The sequence below is a fragment of the Homarus americanus genome, unplaced genomic scaffold, assembly GCF_018991925.1.
Source record: "Homarus americanus isolate GMGI-L3 unplaced genomic scaffold, GMGI_Hamer_2.0 scaffold23578, whole genome shotgun sequence".
NCBI classification, from domain to species: Eukaryota; Metazoa; Arthropoda; class Malacostraca; order Decapoda; family Nephropidae; genus Homarus; species Homarus americanus.
The window spans coordinates 8,746,305-8,761,965 of record NW_024733231.1 but is presented as its reverse complement, the minus strand read 5'-3'; the positions used below and the strand labels follow the sequence as shown (position 1 = coordinate 8,761,965).

Sequence of the window (15,661 nt, the reverse complement as noted above, 5' to 3'; positions counted from 1 at the left end):
AACAAATGTATTCAGTTCAGTGGAGTGTGGTGAGTGGTGGGAAACCCTTCAGTAGTTACGCTTGGAATATACACAACAAGTCAATTTGATTTATTCCAGCATTTGTTTTTTTTCTAGTTTATATTATTATTATTTACTAGTGTTTTTGTTATTTTGTATTCAGGTTATTGTTAATCATGAGTGTGGAGAGGCGATGTGTTTTATTGTGTGTTTGCAAATGTCCGAGAGTGCATGTGTACTGTATAATTATGCCCGTGCAAGAGTTCGTAGATGTTCCCCAATACGTTTACGTACATATAAATTCCTGTGTATGTCTTTTTATATCTAAGAATACGTTGTACCGAAGGCCTGAGAATTGTATATGCTAACAATAAGAGAAAATGGTGTATACTCGCTGGGGAACTCAACAAAATAATGGTGAAGGTATTACCTACAACAATGTCTTCCAAGTAACATATCTTAAATATTTAGAGAAAACGTAATACTGAAATAATATAAGATGATAATATGTGTACTTTGTCATATCTATCAAGAATATTTTAAATCATAGTTAATTTGGTGGTAAATTCCTTTTGGTGTAAGCATTAACCCAAGGGTTCTACGCCACTCTCACGGTCAAGGTAAAGATGAATTAATCTATGACATTCCTCACGTATTTTTATAAATGTTTATATAAGAGCATATTTAAGTGCTATATATAAATGTAAAAGGGGTTGCAGAAAACACTGAAATATCCACACAAACGCTCGATGAAGACTGGGCACAACATGCTTATTTCACCATTAGATTAATCGCCTTAATACTAACTTAACCGCATCAAGCCTAGTATATCCTAACCAAAACTGGCCTATTCTAATGTAAAATAACCTAAGTACCCCTTCAAAGATAGCGTTAGGGTGTTTAATCATCAGATGAAATAAACTGAGCGAGGGAACCCTATACTCGTAATAGTTGAGTTACCAATAAACTATTGTCTTTAATATGCAATTTTTGCTATTAAAGAAAATGTAAAGTTGATAAACTCAACTAATTTGGACTATAGGGTTTTTCAATCTCTCCCCCCCAAACTTTCTCTATCTCTTTCTGTTTCTCTTATGTTTATAACTTTAACATAACCTAAACTTAAGAGCCTTAATAGACAAGGCAGCGATGCTCAACCCTATCCACCGCCTTATCATGGGGGACTTTAACTATGGCGACATCGACTGGAGAAACGAGTTCACCCCAAATGACTAGAATAACCCTGCTACTCTTTTTGTAGAAACTCTTAGGAGATAATTATTTGTTCCAACATGTTAGAGACCCGACACATTACAGAGGGGAGCAAACACCCAAGCCACTAAACCTCATCATAACAAACGAGGAGGGTATGGTGGCCAAACTGGAACACCTTGCCCCAGTTGGCACCAGTCACCATATAGTGTTGTCATTCAGATTTAACTGTTACCTAGTTCAAGATAAGGCCAGGCCAAGGTGCAAATATTACAAGGGAAATTACGACGGGATGAGGGAAGAGATGAGGGGTATCCACTGGCCTGACTCATTAAGGCACAAGAACGCAGACACTATGCTGAATATCATAACTAGTAAAGTGACCCATTTGATCGATAAATATATACCCAAGACCAAACCCAGTGCCTCTAGGAATACGAGGGGATCCCTACACATGAACCATGCGGCGGTCGATAAAGTTAAGAAGAAACCCCAGAAATTCAAGACGTGGGTTAGGGCAAACGATGAGCAGGACAGGGTGTATGCAAGAGCCAGAAACCAAGCAAACGCGAGTAGGAGTATCAGACCTGAGGCTTAAAAATGGAAGTTACGCAGATTCTGACCAGGATAAAGCCGAGGCATTGAACAGCTTCTTTTCCTCGGTGTTCACAAGAGAAGATGCGATTAATCTTCCTGCGTTTGAGGACAGACGGTTCGACACAGCAGTGACCCACATTGTGTTCACAGAAGAGGGTATAAGAAATAAACTGTCAAAGATAAAGATCCATAACAGTCCCGGCCCTGACATGGTGCATCCCAGAGTGATAAGAGAGTTGTGCAACGAGCTTGCCGTGCCCCTGAAGATCCTGTTTTGTAAATGCCTGGATGAACAAATGGTCCCCAGTGATTGGAAAAAGGCTTGTGTGAGTCCTATCTTCAAGAAGGGAGATCGTCACTCCACGAACAACTATAGACCAGTGTGCCTGACCAGCATAGTATGTAAAGTACTTATGAGTATTACCAGGTGTTGGATATTTGGACCCATATTCTGGAACGGGGTGGTAATATCGACAATATTTACCTAGATTTTGCCAAGGCTTTCGACAGTGTACCCTACGAAAGGCTGAAAATCAAACTGGAAGGGTACGGAATTCGGACAAATGTCCTAGCGTGGATAGAAGACTTTCTACATGACCGCAAGCAGTGTGTGGTGATTAATGGCACGAAATCGTCATCTGTACCTGTCACAAGTGGGGTACCACAGAGCAGTGTATTGGGCCCGCTGTTGTTTGCTTGTTTCATAAATGACATGCCTGACGTTGTATACTCCTCCATACAAATGTTTGCCGATGACGCCAAGTTATTTCGGGAAATTAAGAACCAAGCGGACTGTGAAGAGCTGCAGAAGGACCTCTGTGGGCTCCAGGAATGGTCAAAGAAATGGCTACCGAGATTCAATGTCATGAAGTGTAAGAGGATGCACCTGGGGCGTACCAACGGTAAGGATGCGTATCATATGTCCCAACGGGATGAAGAAACTGCACTAGTTGAGATTGAATGAGAGAAGGACCTAGGTGTGTATGTTGACAATGAACTGAAGTTCTCGGGCCATTGCGAGAAGAAGGTAAATCAGGTAAATAAAATATTGGGTCTTATAAGAAGGTCGTTCAGATATTTAGACGGTCCGTCCCTCGTAACGATCTTCAAGAGTGAAGTGCTTCCCCATCTGGAGTACTGTCACCCCTTCTGGTCCACGAGATATGCTAGGGACTGTCAGTTGGTTGAAAATGTTCAAAGGAGGGCCACGAGACTGGTGCCTGCACTTCGGCACCTCAGCTACCCTGAGAGATTGGAGCGCCTGAACTTGCATAGTTTATACTACAGACGGGCAAGGGGGGACCTAATTTAGGTGTATAAGCATCTCAAGGGGCACTACTCAGTCAAGTGTCCTTACCTGAAGCTGGCGGACGCTCGCCCCACTAGGGTTCACAGCTCAAGATTGAAGAAGACGCAGGTTCAAAAAATTGTGAGGGCAAACTTTTTCGTAGTGAGAGTTGTGAACTCTTGGAACAATCTGCCAGAAAGTGTGGTGAAGGCACCGAGTGTGAGCTCTTTCAAGACTAAACTTGAGCCAGTACTTGCCCATTACTTGCCAACAGTGCGTAACAGAGACGTGATCGATCACCCAAGCGGCTAACGAGCCGATCAGTGGTGAAGAACATAAAAGTAAAAAGTAAAAGTAACTCATCACCACATACTATTGATAAGCTTCACGGTGGTAACATGATGTCCTACACGGAAACATATTCATAAATGTTAACATAAATACCAGACCTTCATCACTTAATCATTTTAAGGTTATCCAAAAAAATAAAATAATTCCAGGTGAATAGCTCATAATATTTGAGTGTTGTGTTTAGCTCATAATAATAATAACAGTAAAAATAATGTGGGTATAATTACTACTAATAATAATAATAACAAAAATAATGAAGAATTTCTTAACCAGGGACTTCAAATTCAGGAAATATCAAATTATTATCCAGATTTATTGACAAAATGATAATACGAAACACGGTATGAGAACAGGAAGACTGGATACATTTAAAAATAATATATGAACGACTCCACCCACGTCCAATATCCCTCTATCTCGGTCTGTTTCTCTCTTAAAATCGTGCTTGAAGAACTTGACAATGTTAACCAGTAACTAATACCAGTCTACGACCTTAGTGTTAAAGTTTATTATTTCCTCGTTGCGTAAGCTTAATAATAGCTTTCGTTAAGTTTCCCCCTTCTCACATATACACCCCCAGACGACGAGAGAGGCATAATTACCCTTATCCGATCGAGTATAATATATGTATTAATCCTCCGTGATAAAAGGTGGAAAGAAGATTAATGGAAGAATATTTTTTAAAGTATTACATGGATCAAGTACACTCCGGAAGCGCCTCCCTGAACACTTGCCGCGACCAGTTTTTTTTGACTTGCTCTTCCACCCTGAAAAACATATCAGGTAGTCCCCCGCTCGAGGTCAGTTAGGCGACGTCACGACTCAGGGATATATACTGGTAGTGTCCTGGGTAGATGACAGTCTTCCCAAAACCTCCACAGCAAGATGACGTTAAAGGTGAAGCAGATTTGGTGTCATTATTTGATATTTCAGAAACGTTGATGCTGACAAGCACAGTTGTGATAATTAGGTGTCGATAAATAGTGCTCGTAAATCATAGTGTTTTGATATGATTACGTAAAGAGAACTATAATTTAAAAATCACTATAGAAGCTAATTTGAATGATGTAGTTTCTCTGTGTACATCTATTAATGACTCGAGTTTGTGTGTGTGTTATTATAAGACGTCATTTGACTCATCTATTTACATCAAGAACATGATTTTCTAAAGCTATGTATGTTCACAGGTGGTGGCGGTGCTGGCTGTGGTGACTGCTGCCGTGGCTGACTCACCCTCCGCCCCATTATACTTCTACACAGCTCCTCGGGTAAGTGTTACTCTCCCTCCACCAGCGACCAGTTACCCAAGACAGTCTTACTCGGGTTAGGTCATTCTTGTGTAGGTTTAAGGCCAGATTCATTAACACAGGCGAGGGATATTACGAGCATAAGATAATGTTTTAACTCCATCACCAAATTTCTTATCAAGTTTTACATATAAGTGATCTATAAATACATTCCTTCACTTGATACGGTTAAAATATCCTAATTAATTACGTAAGAGGAGGGTAAATATTCACACTGGAAAAACTATTCGGATTACATTTACTTTTGGAATTAAGTGATATTTTTTGTGCAACTAAACTGTTCCTGTATCTTTAAATATATATAATTAAGAGCAGGAGTGTGGAATGGTAAAAGGGATGCGAGACTAAACCTGTAAACATTCATCACTTATCAATAACTTATATCACTAAAGACAGAGGTTATATATATGAAACGTATATAGTAAATCACCAGAAATTCTTGTAATAGATGTAATGTAGCATCCGTCACCCTTCACTATCCTCTGACCTTTATTCAGGAACCAGTGGAAGCATCAGTAGAGTCACCCGAAACCAGACCAGCCCACAGCTACAGCGTCCCTAAGGTAGGTACTGGTGTATGGGTCCATTAACGTGTGTATAATTACAAATCGTTTGTTATTACCTTTTATTGAAATTGGTTAACTAATCGGGACGTTTTTATTTCAGGAATATACAGAAAAATATGATGTGACCAAATACGACTTCGACTGGTCAGTACAGGACGGTAACTCCGGCAACGACTTCGTCCACCAAGAGGACCGTGACAACAGGAATATTAAAGGGTCGTACACCGTGCAGCTTCCCGACGGTCGCCTGCAGACTGTGACTTACTACGTGGACGGTGACTCAGGCTACGTGGCCAAGGTCAAGTACGAGGGTGAGGCTCAGTACTCCGAGTCTTCTGAGTATCGTCAGTACAAGCCACCCACTCCTCGGTACACCGCCCCCGAGTCAGAAGAGTCAGTGAAGACTCCAGTGTACACACCACCCAGGAGACTGTACACTGCCCCTGAGTCAGTACAGACAACTGTGGCTCCCGTGTACACCCCACCTAGGAGGCTGTACACTGCCCCTGAGTCAGAGGAGGCTCCCGTGTACACCTCACCCAGGAGACTGTACACTGCACCTGAGTCAGAAAAGACAACAGAGGCTCCCGTGTACACCCCACCTAGAAGAGTGTACACTGCCCCTGAGTCAGAAGAGTCAGTGGAGACTCCCGTGTACACCCCCACTGCCCTGGGTTAGAAAAGACAACAGAGGCTCCCGTGTACACCCCACCTAGGAGAGTGTACACTGCCCCTGAGTCAGAAGAGTCAGTGGAGACTCCCGTGTACACCCCACCCAGGAGACTGTACACTGCCCCTGAGTCAGAAGAGACTCCCGTGTACACCCCAGTAAGGAGACTGTACACGGCCCCTGAGTTAGTACAGACAACAGAGGCTCCCGTGTACACTTTACACCTAAGAACTGTACACTGCCCCGAGTCAGAAGAGAAGTAGAGACTTTCCCGTGTACACACCACCCTAGGAGACTGTACACTGCCCCCTGAGTCAGTGCAGACAACTGAGGCTCCCGTGTACCTGCCCCACCCTGTAGGAGACTGTACACTGTACCCCCTGAGTCAGAAAGACAGTCACTGTAGCTCCCGTGTACACCTCTTAGGGAGCTGTACACTGCCCCTGAGTCCAGAGAGAGGCTCCCGTGTACACCCCACCCACACTGCCCCTAGGACAGACTGTCCACCACTGCCCCTGAGTCAGAAGAGTCAGTGGAGACTCCCCGTGTACACCCCACCCAGGAGACTGTACACTGCCCTGAGTCAGTAAGACAACAGGGGCTCCCGTGTACACCCACCCTAGGAGAGACTGTACACTGCCCTGAGTCAGAAAGAGACAACAGTAAACCCCGTGTACACCTACCTAGGAGGCTGCACTGCCCTGAGTCAGAAGGTAGCTGGAACTCCCGTGTACACCCCCACCCAGGGAGACTGTACACTGCACCTGAGTCCAGTTTGATAACAGAGGGCTCCCGTGTACACCCCACCTGGGAGACTGTACACTGCCCTGAGTCAGAAGAGACAACTGGGGCTCCCGTGCACCCCCACCTAGGGAGACTGTACACTGCCCTGAGTCAGTACACCCCTTCTGGGCTCCCATGCACCCCACCTAGGAGACTGTGCCTGCCCCTGAGTCAGAAAGTCATTAAGACACACCACCCAGGAGAGTACACTGCCCCTGAGTCAGAGTACAGTGGGCTCCCGTGTACACCACCCAGGAGACTGTGCCCCTGGTCAGTACAGAACCAGGAGCTCCCGTGTACACCCCACCCTAGGAGACTGTACACTGCCCTGGTCAAAAAACAACAAATTCCGTGCACACCCACCAGGAGACTGTACACTGGGTGAAGAGTGGAGACTTCCGTGTACACCCCACCTAGAACAGCACACTGCCCTGAGTCAGTGGAGACTCTCCGTGTACACCCCCACCCAGGAGACAGAGTACCTGACAGGTCAGCAAGAGTCAGTGGACTGACTCACCGTGTACACCCCACCACCCCGTGTACACTACAGGAGAGTACACTGCCCCTGAGTCAGAAAGACAACCTGCCCCTGAGTCAGAGAGAGTCAGTGGAGCCTCCCATTACACCCCACCCAGGAGACTGTACACTGCCCCTGAGTCAGAAGAGTCAGTGGAGACTCCCGTGTACACCCCACAGAGGAGACTGTACACTGCCCGAGTCAGAAAAGACAACAGAGGCTCCCGTGTACACCCCACCGAGGAGACTGTACACTGCCCCCGAGTCAGAAGAGTCAATGGAGACTCCCGTGTACACACCCCCTAGGAGACGGTACACTGCCCCCGAGTCTGAAGAGTCAATGGAGACTCCCGTGTACACACCACCTAGGAGACGGTTCACTGCCCCCGAGTCTGAAGAGTCATTGGAGACTCCCGTGTACACCCCACCTAAGCGGCTCTACACAACACCCACTAAGCCGTTCGCTGCCACTCCCTATTCACTGTCTCACCTCGCAGCTAACACATTACACCTGAGACATCACCTTGTTTCTGTACGAGGAGGTGACTCAACTCATAACTCCTCAACTCATAACTGCTTCTCTGTGATATTTTCATAAACTATTTCAAAGCTTTGTACATATGAGTATTTATTCATAATAAATCTTCAACCAATGTATCATGTATTCATCTCCACGAACCAATATGTAGATAGTTATTTTTTGTGCATATTTGACATTGTTGATCGAGTTATTGTTTCTTAATATTATTATAAAGTATTACTGTGCTTTGACAACTATGGACTTTAAAGGTGTAATTTGGTTAGTTATTTACACTAGTCTATCAATAATTATAAATTAGTAGATAGAACTATTTGCTATTTAGCCCTCAAGAGCTGGTTCTGTATTAGTCTCAGTAAAATAGGTGAAGTTCTCTTACGGGCATTACAGTAAGTACACTCGCGGGTGTTAGTGATGGTGGATATCAAAGTCTGAAGTGTTATGTCCTCTGTCCCATTCATGAACCCTGAGACTAACGAACCCCTGAATCCGAGACATCACACAGTGCTGGGCCCATAGATGATGTATTGGGTCGTGTGATGTCTCGGATTCACAGGTTCATTAGTCTTAGGGTTCGTGGATGAGACGGAGGACTTAACAGGACCAATGTTTTGAATACCACCTTAATGATAACCTCACTCTCACCTGTGGTACCAATGTTTCACAACGACCTCGCCTACCCCACCTTATCTCTGCATACCAGACACACTCTTAACGCACACAGCCGGGTACTTTGGATACTTTTAGCGCCTTACGAAGAAAAATAATGCTAATACTAAACCGCTGCTAAAATACAACGCACTTAACATACATAGCATTTTTACATACCAGTTAGAAACAAAAACAGTAGAAGAGTCATGGGTGCTCAGGGCTGGCTGGTCTTTGTAAGTGTGGGACAACTCCGCTGCGACCAGTGTCAAGTCGTCGGGGTAACTGGTGAGAATGGTGACCGCATGCCTGTACCGAACAAGCGACATCTGTGTTCGACAATTCCAACCTCAGTATACAAAGATTACACTTGAAAAAAATAAATAACTAAGGAGGACCTATTGATGGAGAAACGCGCATGCGTGCGTAGTGTCAACAAAGGCTGTAAGAGACTGCTCCTTAAAATTCGTATTTCTGACGAATTCAGAGAGTCTACCAATCCCAGCCTGTGTAGACAACTACAGTAAGACCCAGTTATCAGCACAGTGGCATATATTTTTTTGTTACTTTTGGACTTTGTCATTTTTTGGGGATAAAACATCTGGTCCTACCACCCGATCCCTCTGAGCAAAGTTTTCAAGTTTGCGCATGCGCAGTGTGATAGTGTGACGTCATTACCACTCCACCTGACTGCAGTGTTGCCAACGTGTCCTATGCCCGCCGTTAAACGCTCCCGTTCGTTGGAAACGGCGGCAGTAGGTGACAGTGATGCTGACGACTTTCTTCTTGAAGACACGTCAAAGAAGAAGCAGAAACCTCAGAAGTCAGGGTCTCCAGCAGGGGCCACGGCTCCCCCTTGCACCCCTTCTGGGGCTGTAGAGGGTGGACTCCTGTCATCAGGGTCCCCAAGTGAGCCTACATGTGGCTCAATGACCGACCCTCCGCCGACGATGGACATAGGGGATTCCCTTTGTCTCCCTGCCCCGTCGCGCCTTCGTCGTCTCGCCTTCCCTCGGGACTTGCCTCTGAGCACACGGACGACCTGGTTCTTCCGTCACTGCTCTCCACTTCAGGACTCAACACTTCGCCTCCGCCGAGGTCCCACAGCCGTGATAGTCACCACACAAATGGACGAGACGGTACGCCTGCTCACTCAGGTGGGCTTTCCTGCTCCCCAGGGGGAGGTGATGCTGAAGTTCACCATCATCACCCCAGAAACTCGTCGTACCAAGGTAATGGTTCGCCACGTACCCTGGGAGATCCCTATCGACGATCTTCGCCCTCTTCTCCCACAACTACTGGACATGGAACGCCGCATCAACCCGGTCTCCAAACATCCATCCAACGAACTCATCGGCTGGTGGGTGGGCCCCCTCCCCCCGAAGGTGAATGTAGGACCAATTCACAACTGTCCTCTCGACCGATTTATCGGAACCCCGAAAATCTGTGGTCGTTGCCAATCGTGGAAACACCGCACCTGGGAGTGCACGAGGATGGTCGCCTGCGGTTTCTGTGCAGGTCCTCACGACACAGTGGAATGCAAATCGAAAATTCAGAACAAAATCCCAGTTATTCCACGGTGCGTCAATTGCCATGGCAGTCACCACGCCTGGAATGCCAATTGCCCACAGCGTCCTGGCACTCGCCCGGGGAAAACTTACCTTGTACCACCGCCCTCGTCTCTGACGAAGCCCCTGTCAACCAAACCTCAATCCTATCCACCACCGCCTCTTCCATCCACCAAGGATTTCCCATTGATCTCCTCTCCTCTACCACCCCCTCCATCACCCCTACCACCCATCCTTTCTCCCCTCCCTCCCTCTCCCTACCGTTCTTGGAACAAGGTCGTTGCCGGCCCTGCCACACAGTCACCACCATCTCCTGCCCACCCGGACCCCCGCTGTCTCTCACCAGCACCACCACCTCTTACTCAACTGAACCCTCACCGTCCCTCTCCGTCGCTACCACCACCACATGCCCAGTCGGGCCCTCGGCAATCCTCGCCGCCACCTCCAGCTCATGCACAGGTACACCAAGTTGGTTCTATGGAAACAATCACTCTCCGTCTGGATCGCCACTCCAAGCAAATCAACCTTCTCTCAGCCCAACTCGACTTGTTTGTGAAAACAATTGCGACATTGCAGAAGCAACAACAACTCATTCTGGACACCCTGACCCAACAGGGGCGCGCTTTGCAAGCCCTGATGACCCGCCTCCTTCCATCTCCCGAGATGGAGGATCCATCCCTCGCTCTCCCACTCCTCCCTCTCCATTTCTCTCAACAGAATTTGGTACCTCCTCTGGAGCCCTGTCTAGCCCCTCCGACTCATCTCACACCGGAGGCCGTTCCCTCCTCTTCTTACAATGGAACATCCAGGGACTTAGACCTCGCCGGACAGACCTCGCCCAGTTTGTGCTCTCCCATCAAGTAGATGTTGCTCTACTTCAGGAAACCATCACAGACGATGTTACTCCACTCCGCCTCTCTGGCTATTCTGTTTACACCCTGCCTCGGTACCGTGGGCAGGCTCGTGGCCTCCTCACCCTTGTGCGTAACACCATTCCATCTGTTCGTCTCCCTTCACCTGACTCACATGGACCCCCGTCTGAATTACTTTCTGTCTCCCTTACTCTTGGTGACCGGACCCTTCGTGTAGTCAATGTTCATTTCAAGAGTAATTCTCTGGACCCCCAGGTTCTTCACGACCTCCATGATGGGGTTCCCACTATTGTTCTTGGCGACTTTAATGCCCGCCATCCCACTCTTACTCCGGATCATCCCACTCCATGTACCCTTAATGGATCACATCTCTCACAGTTTCTTAATGGGGATGATGATGTTCGCTTTCTTTGTCCTGACGATCCTACTCGCCTCCCCCATAGTTTCCTTGATGTTGGCTTACTATTGAACGGTCATACTTCCTTTCATCCTACCGTCTGCACCGAGCCTGCTCTGTATAGTGACCATCTTGCCGTTACTACCCATCTCAGGCTCTCCTTCTCTGCCCCGACATCAACTCCTTATCGATCCCCTCGCCTTCGTCTCACACAAGATGCTGTTCCTTCCTTTACCCAATACCTTTCTACCTGGGCGGATTCCTATGTTGTCCCTCAGTCCCTTGACTCTTACAGCGCTGATTTTGTTGATGCCGTGTATGACTCTGTCAATCGCGCTACCCCTCCACGCCCTCCCCGTCACCCCAGAAGTGCCACCAACTACTGGTATCGTATCCCTGCCATGAGACATCTCCGGCAGGTAACCCGTGATCTCCACTCTGCCATACGGAGGTCTCGGTCTCCAGAGGACTGGGAAGACTTCAAAAATTGGTGCTCCTTTGCAACTCAGGAGCGCCGTCGGATACGTGAGGCGGACTGGCTATCCTTCACGGGGTCTCTATCGTTCCAGTCGTCACCCTCTTATGTATGGAATCGGATTAATGCTATACGGGGTACTCGACGGAGGCCTCCTCCCCACCCTGATCCCGCCTCCCTTGCCTGCTCTTTAATGGAGGACTGGGCACGAGCTTCCTCCCCAGAGGCACTTCCAGATCCAATGCAGGAGGCAGTGCAGGCCCGCATCGATGCGTCTGAGCCTGTTGTTCGTGCTGCTCTTACCTCCCCTGCCCCCACTGATCATCCCATCACACAGTTCGAGCTTGACAGTGCTCGTCGCTCTAGAAAAGACACCTCTCCTGGGGATGATCAGATAACCTACTCCGTCCTCAACGCCTGTACTAATATTCCTAACGGCCCCTTGCTTGCTCTCTACAATATGTCTTATGAACATGGGGTTCTCCCGTCCAACTGGAAAAATGCCACTATTATCCCCATCCCTAAGCCGGGAGATCCTGGGAAATATCGACCCATTAGTCTTACCTCCTGTGTTTGCAAGATGATGGAGAGGATACTCCATCGTCGCCTTCTTCACACCATAGGCGGCTTCCACAACTCCCTCAATGGTTTCATTCAACATCGCAGCACAGCACACTCCATTGCTTCCTTTTATTGCAATCAGACTGCCCGCGTCTCCGTCTTCCTTGATATCAAGGGAGCCTTTGATACGGCTCAGCCTGCCCTCATTTTAGCTGAACTTGCACGGTTAGGGGTTAAAGGGAGACTTCTACAATGGATCGCCTCTTACCTCACTGGACGTCAGGCCCGGGTTCGCGTTGAAGGCTCTATGTCTCCTGTTCAAGAAATGAACCTCGGCACCCCTCAAGGTGGAGTCCTGAGTCCCACCTTGTTTAACACTCTCATGCACTCCATTGCATCACTCCCGTGGCCGACAGAAGTTGTCCACTCAGGATATGCCGACGATGTCCTCCTCCAAGCCCCTGACTACCTCAGCATGCAGGAAGCCCTTGATCTGGTCTCCAGAGAGTGTGATTCACTTGGTTTCCTTCTTTCAACTGCGAAAACAAAAGCCATGTGGCACGGTCGTGTTGTACCTCCACCCCTTTTCTTATCAGGAACGCCCTTGGACTGGGTTAATGAGACAAAATACCTGGGTGTGTATGTAACTCGCACACGTTGTCAGATCCCTGAAGTCCGCTATCTTCGAGACATATGTTTTCGGCGTCTCGCTCCCCTCTCTACCATGTGCAGGGGTTCCCTTGGTGCCAGCATCCCTGTACTTCTCACCATGTACAAGTCTTTTGTCCGTTCCTGTGTCGACTACGCCGCCCCTGCCCTCGTCAACATTAGTCGGACTGCTGTCAACCGTCTCGAAGTTATCCAGAGGAAAGCTGCTCGTATCATCCTTGGGGCTCCTCAGTGGACACGCTCTACTTCTCTATATACCGAACTTGGTCTTTCCCCCTTACAGGATCGTGTCCAGGAGTTTTACCTAAAAACTGCCGTTTCCATTCTACGGGATCCTAGGGGCAACTATGTCCAAACCAACTTGACTACTGCTGTCCGAGACCGACCTCCATCTAGAAGACAGTGGCGAGGGTCACTCATCCGAGCCCTTCAGGAACACGACCTCCTGCCTGATATTGTTGTCACCCCTGCTGTTGGTTCGTCTCCTTCTCCCTGGCTGGATTTTCAACCTGAAGTGATTGCCCTCGGTGGACCGCTCCCGAAATCCCAGGTGAACCCTGTTATTCTCTGCAAATACCACCTCTCCAGGATCGCTCACTGGTCCCCAGGTAGGGTCGTCCTCTACACTGATGGTTCTGTTGACCCCGCTACAGGTAGGGCCGGGGCTGGTGTCTACATCTCCCGTCCTCATGCCCCTGAGCCTATCAAACTGTCTCTCAGAGTTTCTGACGGGGCATCCTCCACTCAGGCTGAACTAATAGCCCTCCTTGCTGCCCTTCTCGCTGAGGAAGAAGCAGATGGTTTCTGCCCCTTGCTTGTCTGCTGCGATTCCAGGTCTGCTCTCGACGGGATCGCATTTGGATCTGGGGAAAATAAGGACCTCATCCTCCGAATACGAGGGTTAACATCCACACTTCAGGATGAAGGCCGTCCTGTGACATTCCTATGGATACCTAGTCATGTCGGTATCTTGGGGAATGAGGCAGCAGATGACCTTGCCAAGACTGGCTGCAACAAGGCCACACCTGACTACGTTGTTCCTCGAACACTCTTACAGATTAGGACCCAAATCCGCCGCAAACAGAGAGAAGCTCGGGAAGCAGCCATCCCCCTGGACTCCCCGCCCACATGGTACGATGTCCTCCGTAAACTTCCTGACTTCTCGTACGTCTACGGGAAAGGGTCGCGGAAGGGGGACGTGATTGCTGCCCGTATCATCATCGGGTATGACTTTGCTTGGGAGATTGGTATCCCCACATCCCCTGAGCAACGCTCTTGTGCGTTATGCAGAAGACCCGACAGCCGCACCCTTATCCACTACCTCCTAAGATGTCCCCACACACAACGCTTCCGTGACGCCTGCTGGACCACCACTCCACGACCCCCTGACGGAGACACGATGATCCTCCCAATACTGGCCAGATATTTTGTAAATAATATTAATTATGTGTTAAAGGAACATCCTTCCTTCCTTAGGCTTTAGTAAGCCCCTTTATAATATTTATACTGTATATACTTTTCACACTTGCCAGATGATTCTGGTGTCATTGTACAGGGGTACCTAGTGACAGCACTAGGATCCCGCTTCCTCTATCAAGGAATAAACAATTGAAATTGAATTGAACTAAGGAGTTCAGTTCTTCAGACACTCGATCTTTATATTCAATGTAAACTAATAAACAATTCCACGTATTTACTCCCGTAAAGAGAATATAATTACTGATTAAATGTAAAGGTCTTGAAAATTACCAGAGAAATTGAAGTCGATAAAATGGCGTATGTGAGGATGAAGGTTACTGAAATGTTTTGATAGAGTGTATTATTATTATTCGATTGGATTGTCTGACGATAAGGAATCCTATATATTTATAATGCAAAAGTAATTATTAAGAAAAATACCAAAACAAATCATCTTAGTTCCTTGATTCTCTCGTCTTGTTGTGGTGGAGGTGGTGGCTAGAGGCTCCCGAGATAGTGGTTTCCTTATTTGTTTGAAGTATACAGGAAGTGTATCAGGAAACACTATTCTTAAGGCCAAGTGATGAAGAATCTTGTTTATTATATGTGAGTTTTTTTGTGACGGAAGGACAGGTGGAGAAGGACGGGTGGAGAGGGACAGGTGGAGAGGGACAATGGAGAAGGACAAGTAGAAAGGGACAGGTGGAGGTGTACAGGTGGATAGGTACAGGTGGAGAGAACGAGGTGGAGAATGACAGGTGGAGAGGGACAAGTGGAGAGTGGCAGGTGCAGAGGGACAGGTGGAGAGGGACAGGTGGAGAGTGGCAGGTGGAGAGGGACAGGTGGAGGGGTACAGGTGGAGAGTGGCAGGTGGAGAGGGACAGGTGGAGGGGTACAGGTGGAGAGTGGCAGGTGGAGAGGGACAGGTGAAGAGGGACAGATAGAGGCAGGTGGTCAGTTATGGTCTTGGTGACGGAACACAACAACTCACGTATTTTACAAGATGTCCCGAGTATAGTTATTATGAAGCTATATCATATACTATTTAGTGCTTGAGATTATGATATTGTGGTAATAGAAATATAGAGGGAGAAGAAGGGTTATATAGTGAGGATGAATGTAGGAGATGATATAGAGATGGAGGAAAAAGATGGCTAATAAAACAAATTCTGACATTTAATGAGA

At 47.5% G+C, this 15,661-nt stretch overlaps 1 protein-coding gene across 2 annotated transcripts; it reads left to right on the top strand.

Moving 5' to 3' along the window:
- The first annotated feature begins 4,309 nt into the window (after positions 1-4,309).
- Positions 4,310-7,945, top strand: LOC121869711 (cuticle protein 19.8-like). 2 transcript variants are annotated; one of them, XM_042371270.1, is made up of 7 exons: positions 4,310-4,345; positions 4,636-4,716; positions 5,253-5,318; positions 5,422-5,768; positions 5,996-6,124; positions 6,179-6,194; positions 7,511-7,945. In XM_042371270.1, exons 1-7 carry the CDS (start codon positions 4,334-4,336, stop codon positions 7,886-7,888), a joined length of 1,029 nt encoding a protein of 342 aa, XP_042227204.1. In that variant the 5' UTR covers positions 4,310-4,333; the 3' UTR covers positions 7,889-7,945. The 2 variants fall into 2 exon arrangements, with proteins under 2 accessions (XP_042227204.1, XP_042227203.1); XM_042371269.1 differs by lacking the exon at positions 6,179-6,194 and having other exon boundaries at positions 5,996-6,129; positions 7,500-7,945.
- Positions 7,946-15,661: the final 7,716 nt, after the last annotated feature.